The sequence below is a fragment of the Amia ocellicauda genome, chromosome 1 (assembly GCF_036373705.1).
Source record: "Amia ocellicauda isolate fAmiCal2 chromosome 1, fAmiCal2.hap1, whole genome shotgun sequence".
In the NCBI taxonomy this organism is placed as follows: Eukaryota; Metazoa; Chordata; class Actinopteri; order Amiiformes; family Amiidae; genus Amia; species Amia ocellicauda.
The window spans coordinates 50,120,577-50,137,609 of NC_089850.1; the positions used below are offsets into that span (position 1 = coordinate 50,120,577).

The window sequence follows — 17,033 nt, forward strand, 5'->3', positions numbered from 1 at the left end:
TCCAGTCAGTGCTGTTTCAACAGAAAGTTACAAAGAGCTGATGCATCTTTATTGTTTAATTTCAGGGTGTTTCCCGCCTTCTTTGAAGGATTGCTTACTTGTCACTGGTTAAAATCCAACGTCCACAATGAATGTATAATAAAAAAAGGGTTTGATTTTAATTATCATCAGAAAAAGCAGCATCGGAGTGACCTGGCTTCATCGGCAGGAGGCGACCCTACAGGGGTTAACCGTTCTCACTGCGCCAGAACCTTGCCGTATTTTTGAAAGACATGGGACTTGGTACAAACAGCTGTCAATCATGTGATACCGACCATGGAAAAAAGTTGTGCATGTAACCAGGCCTGTGTGAGGAGAGGGGTGACTCATGCTGTCTGAAGTTATGAGACTAACTTCCCGCAGTGAAACTATGCCCTGGTTTGATTTCTAAGACTGAGAAATGGGAGCAGGTCTCTAGCTTCTCGAAACAAGAAAGACCGAATCGGGTTTGCCAGCTACTGTGGGATTTGGTCCAAAAGGATTTATTTATGTGACACAACCCACAGACTGACCCACAGCCTTACCCTAATCGGACACTGAAGACACTCATATTGCACCAGTAAGATGGTCAGAGAGGACCAGTGCATGTTCATTTTGCATTATTTTCAAAAAACACATATAAATGAAAGAACAGAGAATGTAAGAACACAATCAACTGAATTTGCCATTCAACACATTCAACTCCTGCAGATGATCGCTCTCCTGCATGTCGCTCCAAGCTGGGCCTTGGAGATAAATCTCTAATTCCTGGACACCGCAGGCCATTCCACAAAGTACACCACTCCAGGTAGATAGCAGACACTGCTTAGGGAGATTTTACAGAATATCTGGCAGTACTGAAAATGACAAAGAAATAAGTAAGACTAATTGCAGAACGCTTGCAGATCTAAAGTGTTTTTTGTTGTTGTTTTTTCTTTCTTTCAGATAGATCTGTGTGTAACTGTTTCTGAATCATATGTCAAAAACAGGGAAAGCCACAAGCTTTTATAGCCTCCCCCAGGCCCGTAATAATCTAATGTATTACATAGGGAAGCAAGAGAAAAAAAATCCTTTGGAGGTTCTAGAATGCAAACTCTACAAACACCTGAAAAATAAATTAATCAAAAATAAAATGCCCCTTTCCTCGTCTCTATCGATGTATAACTTTAATGCTCTTGCAGTATGGGAATTATCAGACATTAAGGACTCATTTGTGGCTAATAAGTAGCATTTCAGCTGAACATTACTACTCTCTGGCAATTCCCCCTGTGCTGGGTATTACTGCTTCGTGTCTGTTAATGTACTGATTGCATCTCAAAACGTTGCTCAGGGACTCTATGTCTCAAATGGAAAAAGTGGCCCTTTTAGATTTCTAACTTCTCATTTATGTAGTAATAATAAACCAGTAAAGATCTAGATGAAAAAATATATATAAATAAAAATCATTGCTATTGAAATAGATGTAGCTGTTTCAGAGCTGGACAGGAAAATGCAGGGAAGCAGACAGTGTCACAGAGGCAGGGAGGAGCAGGAGCATAAAAATATCCAGGCGGGTTTTTTTTTTTTAACTGAAAACATTCCACAGAAGAAGCCGCAACAAATCCGCTCTGAAACGGGCAGGAAATCGAACTGCAAAGAGGAGCTCAAATGAATAATGCCATTGAAACGGACCAGGAGAGACAACAATCAGGAAGTGTGTCAGGGGCCTCTTCACGCAGAGGATGATGTTTCTGCCATTACTGACTTGCTTTTGTTTCCGAACACTCAGCAATCCCTCGTGCAGGGCCTGGATGATAAAACAGTATCAACTGGGCTAGACGTTGGTTTCACTGGACAAGCGTTCCCGTGAATATCTCTAAATGCAAAGCGTCCTGATGCCTTACTGTGCAGCCTGTGCAGATTCAGAGAAGATGAAACAACAAAAAGCATCCTAATAGTTCTGAACCGAGCAGTCTGTGCAGGGCAAAGTGGGCTATACAGGTTTGGTGATGGTGTTGAGAAGCATCTGGACGTCACTTTGCCGTGGAGAGCTTGGGAGCTTAAGCAGAAACCCTAACCTTGGTCCCTGGCCTTAACTCTAACCCCCGCCCCTAACCAGCTGCAATCAATCCAGAGGTTCTCGCTGTTGCTTCTCTCTGTCTTCTGGCCCACTGACTGCCAGAACTGCGCCTCACCATGATGTCAAGGGGGTGCTCACATTGGGAGCAGGAGATTGAAAGGAATTTGGGATTTTTGTTTTTTATTTTTTTGGTACAGTGTATGTATGTATGCAGATCCTGTGCTGTGGAATTTTTTCCCTTTGATCTTCTGCTGAATCGAAACCAAAACAGCCCTAACCTAACACTGCTCGGCAGTTACTCACACTCTCCACTGTAATAAATTCAGGATTTACAGCTATGCCTCATATTTCTTTCAGTGTAGCTGTATTAATTTATAGGAATTATCAGCATTTCCAAAGAGAGGAAAGGTTTTGCCATCTTATTTAGGTCACAAGATGCCATATGAATAATCAAACATAATGCCGACGTGAAACTCCTCTTTTTAAAAGTCCTTCTGCACAACTAATTATAATTTTTCTCCTAACTAAATTAATTTGAGATTACAGTAGCAGCCTTTGAAATTATGCATATAGCGTTTTTTCATTTTTGATTTTTGTAACACTGCTTTAGAAAAACTTTCCCCGGTTCTGTGTACTGTAGATAGCATTACCATTTCAACGATTCGGCACTGCTTTATTTTTAAATTAAGTTTTTTTTTATGATGATGGCAAGCACTGTATGTTACTAGTCTACTAATTCGTAGATGTTCTAGACCCGGTTCAGTAATGGGTCACACTGAAATCAATCATCGATTTATAGCGACTGGGAAATATTAAATTCTGATCCAATTAGTAGGTGTTCAGTTTACAATTTGCAGTAATTTAGCCATAATTTGAAACAAATACCTGAATAAACAGCAAGCCCTCAAAGACTGGATTTTCCTTCTTACCTACAACCCTTTACTAACATTATTATGATTATTATTAATAATAATAATAATAATAATAATATTAATAGCATAGGCAATACAATATTCACAATGTATTTCTGTAGCCCCTGGACTGTAAACCTGCAAATACTTGCCCCTCAAAGGTTAATCTATGGATGTTGTGGTACAGCAGAACTGCGATTCCCCATCACCAGCAGTGCACTATTACAATTGGTGTGAGCTTACAAAGTGCATTCCAATGTCATCCTAATCACGCTGCTGCCACAGCTCCCCTGAGTGTCTTTTTCACAAGTAATGAGCAAGTCTATCTCATGTTTAATTGCCAGCATCTTGGACATGATAATGCCTATTTTGCTTAGACAAAACAACAGTGAAGTGTTTGTTTGTTTTCTCTTTAGGTATGTCAAAATAACGATGTGCTGTTCGTCGCAGAGCGCTGTCTGAGGACATATGTTTCGTTTGAGAAAAAACAAAACAAAACAAAAGGAAAGAAAACAAAAATGACAGGCATTCTTGATGTCCTCAATTAAACAGCACTGTAGAGATGCAATTAGAGACTTTGCACTGATCAAAGCATATATATTTCTCAACGGTGTGCATTAAGAAAAGCATAAATAAAAATGGTGAAGAGCACCTTAGATACAAAGCCTTGCTTTCATCTCATACCTCTTTTATAATGACAGGAGAATTACTTACACTGAATATGCGTCTCTGTCTACCCAAATCAACTGTCTGCCCACTCTCTGATTTTCTACTTTTTGTCTTTTAAAGGGGCAATTGTAAAGCTTCTAATTGACAGTTTATTTCCTTCAATGTACAATGGTATGTTATGATGAATACTTGAAGTTTCCTATTTTTGTAGACTTGTTAATCAGAGACAAAATCATTTCATTCAGTCTATATATCAGAAATAAAACGATGTGTTTCTATACAGTACTACGTGATTGTATGTATCACATAACATTTACAGTGCCTTGTCTACAAAAAACTCGAATTGTGGGAGGTAAATCTATTTTAAATATTTTGTTTTACTGTGTCCTTAGTCTGCAACATCTGGATTTTTCCACTGGAGTAAATTATTAAGATTGAAATATACAGGGAATTCACACCCCCACTTAGAGCACACTGTCATCACAACTGTCTTACACAGAAGAAAACCACCCACTGAATTTGCAACACTTCAGATAATAACTTGGTATATAAAGAGCATATTTAAAGCGCTCTTCATTATTCACAGCATTTTATGAAAAAAGTGTTTTCATGTTTCTTCTCTTTCTTGTAACAGAACAAAAACTGTTGCAGTAGGGTGTTTCAGCTCAGGAGCCGGCAAGGTAAGCCAATAAAGATGACTAGCTCAAAATTAAAGCAAGCAGCCTGAGTTCTGTTATTTGTAATGGTAAACGAACTGGCCTTGTAGACAATACTGCCAACTAACTTGAATTCTGGACCACAAAAACAGATTCTGGATGCCTATTTCCAATTCTTAAGAGAACCACATAAAAAGTAGTCTTGGCAGAAATATTCTGCAAGACAGACCTTGTTTTTTTTATGCCTCGGTAACTTCTAATAAAAGGCTCAGCACATACACTGATGCAAACCGCCCGGCCAATTGTTAAAATACTGCCCAAACTCTAAATCATGCGATCCATCCCTGCTTCCCACATCCCTGGTGTCAGTGTGAAGGTTATGCCCAGACAGGCCCGCTGAGTCGGCAGAATGGGGAGAGGGGAGAGAAGCTGCTTTTACACCGAGATGTCCAGGCAAGAGCAATCTCAAGCTCTCATTCCTCTGAGAGCCACTGGGATCATCAAGGTTTAGCAAAACCTGGACAATACTAGATCAGTCAGTCAGAGGCAGTCGGAGTTAAGCACAGCGGGGTGCAGTCCTGAGAACTGCGGCATAATCAACAAGGACTTCCCTCTCACGGGACACCACACCTGTGACAACACCTTGAAAAGCTCAGAGACAGACCCAGTAAGCTCAGCATTTAGGTTTTTTGGTATTCATTTTTATTATTATGTTTGCTCTGACACAGTAGAATCACAGTGTAGCCACCAGAAACTGTGTTCTAGAGTCGTACTACACCAATGAAACCATAGACTGCACAGTGTGGATAAGTACAAACTAGTCTGTAAGGATGTTGGAGAATCACAGAGAACACCATGCCAAGAATTATCCATACCACTGCAGACAAATACAAAAAACACTTTTTGGGATGAGGGGGGTCTCTCTCAGTATTGTGCCGTCTTCACTCAGATAGTTCACTTCCTTCATTTTGAGAAGCTGAATCAAGGCTGCGAGCAGCAGGAATCACAGAATTGCGCCTAATAATGAAATAAAGCAAAATGGCAGCAAGTGGGGAATGAGAATATGCAAATGAAGGCTGGGTATTTTGTATTTGCTGTTGTGGCCCCAGGCTGGTTGTCCCACGACACAAATCATCAATTAGGATCCCAGCAGGGCTCGCATTTAAATTGGCATTATCGCTTATCCGCAGCACAAAACAACACATTTAAAATCTCACAATGCAACCTCCTCGATCCTTAGCACACAGCATATATAATTGTAGAAATCTACTGTATATAAATGGTGGACAGACAAAGCATGTATTTTTTTTTAGTAGTTGAAAGTATCCCCCCCCCACCCACATTTGAAACAAGATTATTCTGTGATAATTTAAGATGGGGGTGTATATAAACTGTGCACTGCTCTTACATAGATTTCTAAAGTTGTCGAATTCGTGTTAAAAATCTATCAACAGACATCACTGATAATTGAGTATAATTTCATGTCTGAGAATACAGGTTTATAGAGTCCACCCCACCCCCCCAGCATTAAGACCCATCTTGTTAAGATATGAACAACAAACTTTGTGTTACTTTGTATGAAGTAAAGCTGCGGTGGAAATATGATTTGTGATTTGATATCAGTATATGCAAAGCCCCCTAATTCAACTGGAGAATGTGTACTGCAGGGCACTAAGAACACAATTTCACTACCTCAAAACTTTTTCTTTTCACTTTTTTTTCTGGATTTCGAAATGTTCCCTTCAAAAATACCCGCGGTGACACATGAGATTATTAAATAGGCAGCAGACTTAAACCAGATACGTGTGGGGCAAATGCTCACAGCAGCATCGTGTTCCTAAGGAATGTCTGGTCGATGCGTTTCACTCAGAAAGAGGGTTGAAATTTGAGTGATTGAGTGAAAAGTTTTTATTTTTTACTTTTAAAGGCCTTTAAAATCGTATAGATGAGGAACTTAAATGTTGTATGTTCACTTGTAAAATGTAACCAATTCATATATTTTCCATCGGCACTGTCATTTATATTGGCTGTCAGGCCTGCATGAAGAGAAGTGCTCAAAAGGACATGTAGCACACACGGCACTGCTTCACAAATCACTGATGTATATATGAGGCAACCACACTCCCACGTCGCAGCTGCAGTACAGCAAACAACACTGAAGTGCATTAATTGCAAGACCATACAAGCAGCCTACTCCATCGAGGGTGAACACAAACCTCCTTTGTCCAAACTACAACTTATGTTTCAAGAATCACGGTTACGATTCACATTCACACCGTCATGGTATCAGCACTCTCTTTGGAAGGAGAGAAAAGTATTTTGCTCAGAGAGAATCAGGACAAAAAGGATGACATGAAGAGAACTAGCATGGTGCAGTAAATACATACAAGTGTAGTAGATATAGATATGTATTCATCCTTTCATACTTGTATTGGCAAACATTGTAAGGCAGATTTAAGGAGGACTGCATTTCAAATGCCTCTTGCTTAAAATGTAAAGCCAGTTCTGTTATTCTATGGAAAAAGACTCATTCTAGAGGATAAGGACCAAAATAGACAGTGAGCAAAGTTTACACGGGGAGCCGGAGCACAAAGAGCAGCAATGTCTGAATCTGAGGGGAAGAGAGCAACAGCCTACAGGATATGCATCAGCCATGAAATATAAACACACACAGCGACCTATGGCTGACAGAGAGAGAGAGAGAGAGAGAGAGATGGACGAAACCGAACTCAATCGGATACACTAATAAAGTGGAGTTATAACATGTCAAAGTGGATTTATAGTGTTTGTTTATTAAACCTGCTGTTTTCTATCTGCATACCTAATAGGGCTGAGGGAAACTCGCAGTGGGTTTGAATGCAGGATCTTTTGTGAACATTTCCCAGCAGCATGTCTCTTACACAGAAAGTTCAATTAAGTTAGAAAGCTAAACAAATATTTCCTTGTATGCTGATGTAATATTTTACACAGACATCATTCTTTTCTACAAGGGAATTGTAACTGAGAAAGGCAACAGTACTGCAAAAGACAACGACGATGATATTATTATTATTATTATTATTATTATTATCATTCATAATAATAATAATAATGTTTGAGAATGTAGCGTTAAACAAATACACATCTTAGAAGTAGTGTGTGTGTGTAAAGCACTGTTGTATACAATGCACAAACTCGGTTCCTGTGTAGTATCATTTCATTTAAGGAAAAGATTGATAGACGGATATATGTATTATAATGCATCTTCATGTATTCTAATAGTACTGACCACTTTGTTATGTTAATATAAAGAATAGTAAAGCAAGCAATGGTCGCTGGATAATAACTTTCCCTCAAATGTTGCCTTGAGTTCAAGTGACCTAGTAATTTCTTGAGCTGTGACTTAGAAACTGTGGGCTGGGTGTTGAGCTGTTTCGTGTCTATTGTATTGTGCACATGTGTTACAATGGCGATGTTTCCGAGTCAATGTTACAATGCCTGCTGCCGAACTTAACGCGCAACATTTCACGCAGCTGTCCGGTTTTTGTTTTTAACAGGCTTACATATTGTATGTGTTGTTTTAATATATTTTATTATTATTATTTAAATTATATTATCTTGCTGGGATAAATGTTTGCTTGCAGATGTATTATAATTAACACGTTCAAAAATATAAAATCATTACAACGGTGATAAATCGGTCGGATGACGTCACCGCACGTTTCTGTGCACGAGCTACCTCCAGGTCCAGGTGTCAGTCTTTTTATATTAAAATCATATACAGAGGTATCGATGCAATGACTGAAAACGAACCATCACATGCGTTTGATCTCAGTGTAACTGCAAATTAGTATGATTATTATTTTACTTTGTGCATGCGATTATAGCATACATCATTCACAGACATCAATTTCTCGGCAGGCAGTTATTAAAAACAGTTTCAGTGAAACAGGAAAATATCCCAGTTTTAAGTTAACAGGTCAGGCAAGGGCGCAGTGTTTCTCGAAACGAGCAACTTAGTGTGATGGGATCGGTGTTTGTGCACATTTCCAGCCCAGCCCACCGTCCCTGTCCCGTGTCCCGTATGCAGAGGTGCGCGTTTGAGTCCGGGACGACTCCTGTCCCAGGTATATGGATTGATCTGGAACTTACACACTGTAATAAATCAAACGGCGCTATGTGCTTTTATCTGATATAATATTGCGCGCACAGTGTGTGTGTATTTTATTTTACTGCTGACCCAGTGAATTTCTATAATACATTGACAACCTGAACTAATTTTAAACATGCAATGAATAATAAACTAATACAGGAATGTGTTTTTAACCATTCTCCAGTTCCAGCATTATCACCAAAAGTCAAAATGCAGGTAAGAAACGACAAAATAAACATCAGAAAAATGTGAATAATAATAATAGTAATAGTAATAATAATAATAATAATAATGCAATATATATTCTAAAACGAAATGCTTAAAAACAAGTTTAAATATTTCGTTTTTAAATTAACATATTCAATACATACTAGCCAGAAAACTAACTTAATTAACGTAGGTTCACTGCCTTCGACAACCAACACTGTCATACAAATAAATCATTATACAAAGATCAATAGATTAACTTTTAATCCGGAAAATGCCATGTTTAAACAAATGTCAAACACGTCGGAAAATAACCAACAAGATCATTAAAAATGCAATTTATTTCAATCATCAGGCATGTGCAGATAACGGGCTGATTAGCACGCAGTGCGGAGTAATAAAAAATAAAAGATGTTAATGTTCAAAACGAGCTGCAATTTTCTGCAAGCATAAATACCAGAACGGATGAAATGCATTAAAAGACGACAACGTTTCCCACTGTAAAACAACATTTTTTTTTCTTATTTTTGCCATGTTTTTTTTCTGCAGACATAAATTAAATATATCCCCCATAAAAGGCAAGTGTAAACAGATTCTATGCATGCATCATTTAATTATTATATGCAAATAAGATCATTTTTACATCCACCCCGAAAATATTGCTCTTCAAACTTAAAATGCATGGTGTGAGAAATAAAAAAAAAATGCTCTGAAAGTCATCTGAAAATATTGTCTTTGAAAAGACAAAGCAGAACGTCCCAGTGATTGAATTTTATACGATTCAATAACGGTGTCACAATTGTACTTATTCAAATGATAAAGCCTAATCATAATCCGGTGCATGCATGTAGAAGCGCACAATCCGCTCTCATTGCCTTTTTCTTCGGCCGATAGAAAAATGCATCTCTTCACGTTGTGATCCCTCTCTCCCTCCCTCTCTCTCTCTCTCTCTCTCTCTCTTCCTCCCTCCCTCTCTCTCTCTCTCTCTCTCTCTCACTCACTCACTCACTCACTCTCTCTCTCTCTCTCTCTCTCTCTCTCCCTCACTCACTCCCTCTCTCTCTTTCCCTCTCCACCCTGGCCCTGTCTCTATGAATAATGCCCTGCCTTTTGTAATGAGAGCGGAGAAAAAAAGACGCGCTGGTGTTAGGCTAGTCTGTGCGCTGACATTGAAAATGAATGACAGCTTACCTGAGTGCCAATCTTCATCAGACTGACACCGGGCTGACAACACAGGCTATTCTCCCCAGCACAGTCAGTGACGTCTGCCATGCCAGACCCCTCCTACCATCCCCCCTCTCCCTCCCCAGCTCCCCCTCACCCCCCCGGTCCCCTCAGTACTAGCGCACGCACCCCGAGCCCGGCGCTGCATCGCTATCCGAGCGGCGGAGCCCGCCGGCCCCCTGGCGGCCACTGTGGCTCCCTGCACCCCCGATGCTTTCTCCAGTCTGGAGGCGCGCTGTGCATTGGACTCGGGCAGTTTTCATTGTGTGCGTTATCTGGTGGGGTTGTTGGTAAACACGTAGTCTGGTTTGACACAAATGCAGATATAAGAAAATAAATGCACACATAATAATCATCATCATCTCGGGGGATGTGGGGACTCAGTCGTGCTGGTCAGTGCTGGGCGCTGCAGCGCATCTCGGCGGGTTTTTGTGCTAATCCAGTGCTGGGTTGGCTGTGTGCTGGAAGGTCTAATGTGTCGGTTTGCAGAGCGGCTATAGAGACAGTAGGTCTTTGTCCCGGTGGTTAGACAGTGTTGGGAGTAAGAAGGGATACAAAAAAGCGACGCGTTCGCGGCACACTTGCAATACAGCGGACGCGACGAGCGCGGGTTCTCCGCCGGCAAATGCGATACACGATAGAAAACTACCCATCCCGGCATGCACTGTTCAGCGATGCCGGTTCGGAATGTCCCCACGCCCCGCCCGTAGTCCTCGCCGGGCGTCAGTCACGGTGCTGTGGTGAAACGGCGGTTACCAAGGAAGCCGAGGAGTAAATCAGGTTACGAGACACGGACTCGGTTTCTGAATGCGTCCGCTGACGTCGCACACGTGTCCGGCGCGCAGGGGTGCGGCTGCTGGTGCTTTCCATGCAGAGCGGCATGTTACAGCTTAGGAATTGTTTCTCCCAAAAGTCACAGCAGACAATCAAACCTGCGAGAGTGAACGCGAAGTGGGTCAGCTGGCACGATTACACTATTTCCTGTACAGCGGATGTGATTGTTCGTATAGTCCCTGACGTTTTGTGGTAATTGTGGCCTGTGTTTCTTTAATTAGAGGACAGCCCGGGCATCTTGTATGTTTCCCGATTCCAATCGCTTTGCCAGCGCATGTAGCCAATGCAAATAAAACATGGCTACACGGGACTTAAAGAACTCCGCGAGCACAGGGACGACTGCGTGATGCTGGACGTGCTGCAAACACGACTAATTGCTTTGGGCACTTCGTGGTGCAAACGGCCGTATTCGCCCTGTTTTCACACGAGCCGTGCGAGGAACCGCGTTTGCACCGACTCCCTGCAGTTTACAGACAAGCTTTCACAACACAGGACACCGGTCTCATGTTAATGATGTTTTAATGTAGATGCACCATCCCTTTCATGGTTTATTTTGATTCTGCGTGTTTCTTGCTTTGCTTTTGCACGCTTGTTTTCTTTTCTGGTCGGTTGGCACTTGAGCCAGCGTGACTGTGTATCCGCCCCAGTATCAGCGTGTGTTTTGACGGCACCCGTATCCGGGACTCACCCTGCAGCTGCCCCGGTGGCTCCAGCCCTCCTCTCGGAGCCAGGCGGCGGTGTGGCCCGGGCGCGATGGCCGGGACGGTGCTGGGCGTGGGCCCGGGGGTGCTCCTCATCGTGCTGGTCTGGATCGTGGCTCTGGCGCTGTGTTTCCTGCTCTCCAGGGCTGCCGGGGCTGCCAAGTGAGTCTATTAGAAAGGTTTCTAGCGCACATTGTCCTTCTGCGCCTGGCTTTGTGCACGACCACACTTACTGCACCGTCCCAAGTCTTGATTGTTGACATACTTTCGGTCACCCCTTCATCTTGTAAGAAATTGAAGCTGAGAGTAGTCTGAGCAAATATTATTATTATTATTATTAATAATAATCGTTTTAAGAAGATCACTTAATTTACTACAGTCAGATTTTACATGTATTGCAAAGACTGCTAATGTATTATGTCCAGCGCATGCAATTATATACATGTTAATATGTGGGGGCAGATAATGCAATTAATAATGTTTAACTCATTGCTTGAAAGGTGCAGGGTTTATAAAAAAATACGCTGGTTTCACTGACCTTGATTCGCCTAGAAGTACAAAAATACTTTGTATAATTGCACTTTGTATTGCTCTTATATTTTGTAATATAAGAAATAATAATAATAATCACATTGGAAATAGCAAAACTAGTGCTAATCTGGGTCTGTGAAACCAGCCCTTATTAACCCTGTTCACACTGGCACATCCGAGCCGAGCCGAGCCGAGCCGAATCGAGCCGAGTCTTGCCGAGGCCACCGTGCGCGTCTCGGGTCTTGTCGTGCCGTTCAGCGGCGGTTGGACGTGACGTCAGTGGCGCTCGCTGGATGTGATTTGAAAATGGACGCCGAGTCCGTTTTGTATTTGTCACTTTTTACATCTCGTATTGTTTTTCCAGCTCATACTAATTATATATATATATGCATCTTATGAAGTAAAAGTTGCCAAGGCCAAGATAAAAGTGGTCAGCATGTGGTGGCAAAAGAACGGTTGTCCGTTTTAAATGATATCCAACCGTCACCGTTATACAAAATGGGACCACAATTGTAGAAAACGATGTAAACTAAGTATTTAAACTATCAGCAGCGGTTGTTTCATCTCTCTATCCCATAACCGAGTGGTTTACATCATGACATCCACTCTTTTTGCGGTCTGACCCGCTTTTATCATCATGGTTGTTTTCTGCCCTTGTTTCATTTGCGTCTCATGGCTGAACTTTTCTCTCCTCCACATCCATATTAATAACAGACATTATATATTTTGTCCTCACCTGTACCACAGTCCTACGTGAGGTACGCGTTAAAGCACGCCCCAGAAACAGTGCCAGATACTGTGTGAGGTTGATATGCCCATGTGGGTGCAGCTCCTCTCGGGGCTCGGCTCAGATGTGCCAGTGTGAGAAGACTACGTGCTTCTTTGCAGTAGGCTTGTCAAACGCGTGGGAGAGAGATGCAGTGAAGGACTGGCGAAGAGTGTGACGGTTAACTGATGGTTGGGTTCTGTCTTTCTTTCTTCCACCCCAGGTTCTCGGTCGTGCCCGTGTTCCTCCTCGCTCTGGTTATAACGCTCATCCTCATTTTCTTCCCGCGGGCCCCAGAGACTGCCTCACCTGTGAAAGAAGTGGTGGTGAGTTGATATTTCCATTGCGTTTCCTCTGTCAAATCGTCAAACCGCTCTCCTCTTCGCAAATAATGCACGACTTGGATGGAAAACGGAGGCCACGACTGGATGTTCACAGCAGAAACAAAGTGCTGAATTAGAAATACTAAAAATTTAATCGCAGGACCTGCTAACTGGTGTACAGATTGTGCCACTTTTGTCTTTTTAACACCGATCTCTGTTTGGTTTGGTCTCGGGTTTATTTACTGTGCAGGTAATCACACACTGCATGTCAGTCCCTGATGTCTGTTAATCCCTTTTGAGATCCCTTTGTAGGAACCCAACTTGTTATGCCGGGCATTGGGACACCATAACCATTGTGTGTTAGTGTGCAAATCCCGGATTGTCCCATAGCAGCCAACAGCCCTCCTGGAATGAACAGAGCCGGTCCGTCTGTGAACCTTTGGAGGGCCCAGGTCTGCTTTATCAGTTCAGACCAGCAGTGAAGCACAGACCGCAGTCTCCACGGTTTGTCAAACGGCTGCCAAGTCAGCTCGCCAGATTTAGCCAACTGTTGGTCCAGACAAAAAGAAAACACACACCGTGCCTTTGATTGTACAATCTGTACTTTCGCTAAAACCTGTAGTCTTCAGAAACCACATGTCTTTCAATAGAACATTAAAGAGATTAACGATGGTTGGCAAGTGAAACTGGAGTTACAACACTAACTTTGTTACCATATTGGATTTAAAATGTTATGGTTTTATTTTTCATTTAATACACTACTTGAGTTTTGTTTATTTTCATAGTTTCGTTTTGTACTTCAAATGATATTTGATGTAGCTTACTCGGTTACTAAGCTTTCACTGCACAACTGTACATTTTTATTAATGAGCCTAATCTATGTTTTTCTGAGTGCAAATGGAAAAATCTAATAAGTTATTAACCAATTCAGGTAAATATGATCTCACACAAACCGTCCCTAGATTTTCATATGAAGACTATGTTCATATACTCTGTTTTACCTTGATGGTTTCTACCACAAACATATTGTTGTGCATTGTACTTGTAAAGCATTCTGAGCTTTCTAGGTGTAAATATCTCCATACATTAAAGTTACACATTCATGTAAATCCATTGCATAAATGTTAAATATGTTTAAGGGTTTTTTAATATGTTATTTATTTTATGTCTTGGGTAACTTGCAAACATAGCACTCGAATGTATTTGGTGGTGTAATATCTCATAGGGTACATCTGAGAGATGAGGAAGTATCAAGAACATAGCACATTTGGATATCATCCTTCGTTTTCAAGTATAAAACAAAGCAAAGTGTGTGTGTGTGTGTGTGTATATATATATATATATATATATATATATATACATACATGCAAGATAGCATATGCAAAATGATGATAAAATATATATTTATGTAATATTTATATTGTCAATCCTTTGGCATGACCAGAACATGCTTCTCAACAGAATGACTCTCGTGAAACTGCCGCGGAGCTCTTAACGGCTGGCTGGTGAAGTGTGAGCAGCAGCTAACCTTTCTCTGTTAAACAAAGGCAAAATATCACAGTGCCAATTAGCCAGGCCCCAGACAGGGGCCCTGAGCACGCCGCTCGATGCCACATTAATAATGCATGGCCCCAGCTCTGTGCTTCGCTGGCCGGCTAATTGGCTAATTAAAAAGTGAGATGCGTTAAACGAGAGAACATCACATCCACAGGAGACCCCCTCCCCCTCCTCTCCGTCCTCGGTCTGCAGCAGGTTTTTGTCTCCTCTCTCTCGCTCTTTCTCCTGGCCCAGCCGTAATGTGCCGGCCCCTGTCTACTGGGAATCGGCCTGCAGTTTAGTATTCTTCCCGTTCCCTTGACGGGCATTACGGCAAAATAACAACTTTCCAAGTTGGTCCAACTGCTCGCTGCATCTTTCTAAAACTCACCGTATCTCCTGGCATCCCTGAATCCTGCACCTCCTCCTCCTCCTCCTCCTTCTCCCTGTGGAATTCCCCCACTGCAGGGGCACTAGCGCCCACTGCAGGATGTATCCAATGGTTCAGAGAGCAGTTCTGAGGGATCACTGGTTGCTGTTTTAAGATGTGCTGAGCGAACGGAGCACAGTTTTTTGCTTACCGAGCTGTTGCATTTACCTCTACGGTACATACGAAATGCCAGACCTCAAACATGTCCGAGCCAAAGTTACAGTGAAGGGTGGGAGAGGGAGGGAGCTGGATTTGTGGGTCTTCCATAAGCACAGCAGCCCTTGCTAAACCTCCTCTCCTGTATTTGGTGTCTTTGATTCCTTCCTTGTTTAATCTTTTGCCTTTCTGTATGCATTTGCATGTATGACTGCTTGCTACAAATATACAGATACTGCAGTCTTTTTACATATTTCAGGTTTGCAAATGCTAGTTAAGTATGACGTTTGGGTTAATAAAATTTGACTGCTCGTTCATTTAGCAAGTGACCTTGTGTAATGTTTCTAAGAAAATGCAAGTACGTTGGAAATCGGTGTGTCTTTCTCTGGCAAATGCTATCAATATTTCATGATTTTGAGAATTTTCCTATTTTTTTTTAAGTAAGGAAGAGCAAGACTATGAGAAAATATATTGTGTTGAGTCCAGGAGTACAAGTGAATGGATTGCTTATCGCCACTATCCTGCTTTGCTTGGTTTTCACAGTGGTTGTCTTCTGACATCTGGTGGAGTAAATTTGCAACTTCTTTAACAGAATGGCTCCCAGGACGTCAAATCCAAGATTCAATATGCGTTTTTCTGAGCCTGTTCGAGTGTGTTGGAAGCAGAAATGTTTCAGCTCTTGTACTGGTTTGAGACGAGGAACATTTTGGAAAACAAAATTAGGATCAGACATTAAACAAATCCTGCATTTTCTCTTATTTTCAAAGCTTCCCTAGCCCGAAAAGACTTTACATTATGTTTATTAATTCCTACAAAAAAATACAATTACTTAAATAAGAGAATAAATAAAGTTCTGTTCATTTTGTGTTGCAGATCGTAGACACATTTTTCATCGGCCGCTATGTCCTACTGGCATGTGCTGGGGTCATTTTCTTGGCCAGTCTGTTCACGCTGCTGCCTCTTCATGTCTTGGAGCCCATCTATGCAAAGCCTCTGCGCACACACTAGGACCTGGACCCAGGTGGGGTGTGGGTGGGCAGGGTTGATACATGCAGTGCTTCTTTAAGCAGGACACAGCAGGAAGACCAAGGACCAGCCACGCCCACCCTGTCGATGACTTCTCACACATTTGTTCTGGAGTTTGTTCTACAGTTATTATTAAAAGGTTATTTTTAAAAAAAGGGCAGAATTGAAGACTTCACACTGTAAGAGGTCTTCATTTTTTAAGACGTATATTAATACTTAGATTTCTCTTAGATTTTATTACCAGGTTCTAGCAATACAGATCAGTTCTTTTTGTTTTTGGTTGTAATTTTTTTAATATGCTTTATAAGTTATTACTTTACAATTACAATTGTTTCCAATCATTCCAGTTGTTGTCAGGAAATGTTTGCTGGTTGTTCAGATTCCTTCAGGGAGTCACCGTCCATGGAGCCCAGGAAGCTGTGTTGTGGATCTCCGATAGGTAGGGGGCAGACTCATTCTGACTCAAACTCGGCTATTACAAGTACAGATCTCCCTTGTGTTTAAATAGTCTGGGGAATAATTAGATTAGATAATTATTTTTAAATCCTGAAGAGCATTACGGTGTTTCTTTACTGCTTTATTTTGCAGCATTTTCCACAGTGAATGTAAAGTGTGATATCTGAGAGGAATCCCACATGTTCATATGTGCAAGTTTTGTTTTCTTTCAGTTTATATGATTTCTGTTTGTACAGTGTTCTTAATAAAAATAAAAATAAATGTTACTTTTCAAATGTGTCTATTTTTTATTGACTGTAACGGAAGAGAACTGCACCTTGAGTACAGAGCTGTTGTTGCTCAGTTTTTTCAGTGGTGTTGCACGGATATTGCAGAGGGTCACCCTGAAAGCTATTCTG

General features: G+C 41.5%; 2 protein-coding genes across 2 annotated transcripts in view; one reads left to right on the plus strand and one right to left on the minus strand.

Annotated features, from left to right (window-relative positions):
* The window catches only part of pknox2 (pbx/knotted 1 homeobox 2), a gene marked incomplete at its 3' end in the record, with an annotated part of 97,749 nt that extends 86,266 nt beyond the window's left edge, over nt 1–11,483 (minus strand). Inside the window, exon 1 of the mRNA XM_066714104.1 lies at nt 11,399–11,483. The remainder of the gene's footprint in view (nt 1–11,398) is intronic.
* On the plus strand, nt 11,447–16,910 carry tmem218 (transmembrane protein 218). The gene is made up of 3 exons (XM_066707991.1): nt 11,447–11,573; nt 12,932–13,034; nt 16,027–16,910. Exons 1-3 carry the CDS (start codon nt 11,464–11,466, stop codon nt 16,159–16,161), a joined length of 348 nt encoding a protein of 115 aa, XP_066564088.1. The 5' UTR covers nt 11,447–11,463; the 3' UTR covers nt 16,162–16,910.
* Nucleotides 16,911–17,033: the final 123 nt, after the last annotated feature.

Excerpts from the sequence above, each read along its gene's own strand:
- tmem218 (XM_066707991.1), top strand. The coding sequence starts at position 11,464 with ATGGCCGGGACGGTGCTGGGCGTGGGCCCGGGGGTGCTCCTCATCGTG. Across the intron at positions 11,574-12,931 it reads AGGGCTGCCGGGGCTGCCAA|GTTCTCGGTCGTGCCCGTGT; the intron begins GTGAGTCTATTA and ends CTTCCACCCCAG. Across the intron at positions 13,035-16,026 it reads CACCTGTGAAAGAAGTGGTG|ATCGTAGACACATTTTTCAT; the intron begins GTGAGTTGATAT and ends TTTGTGTTGCAG.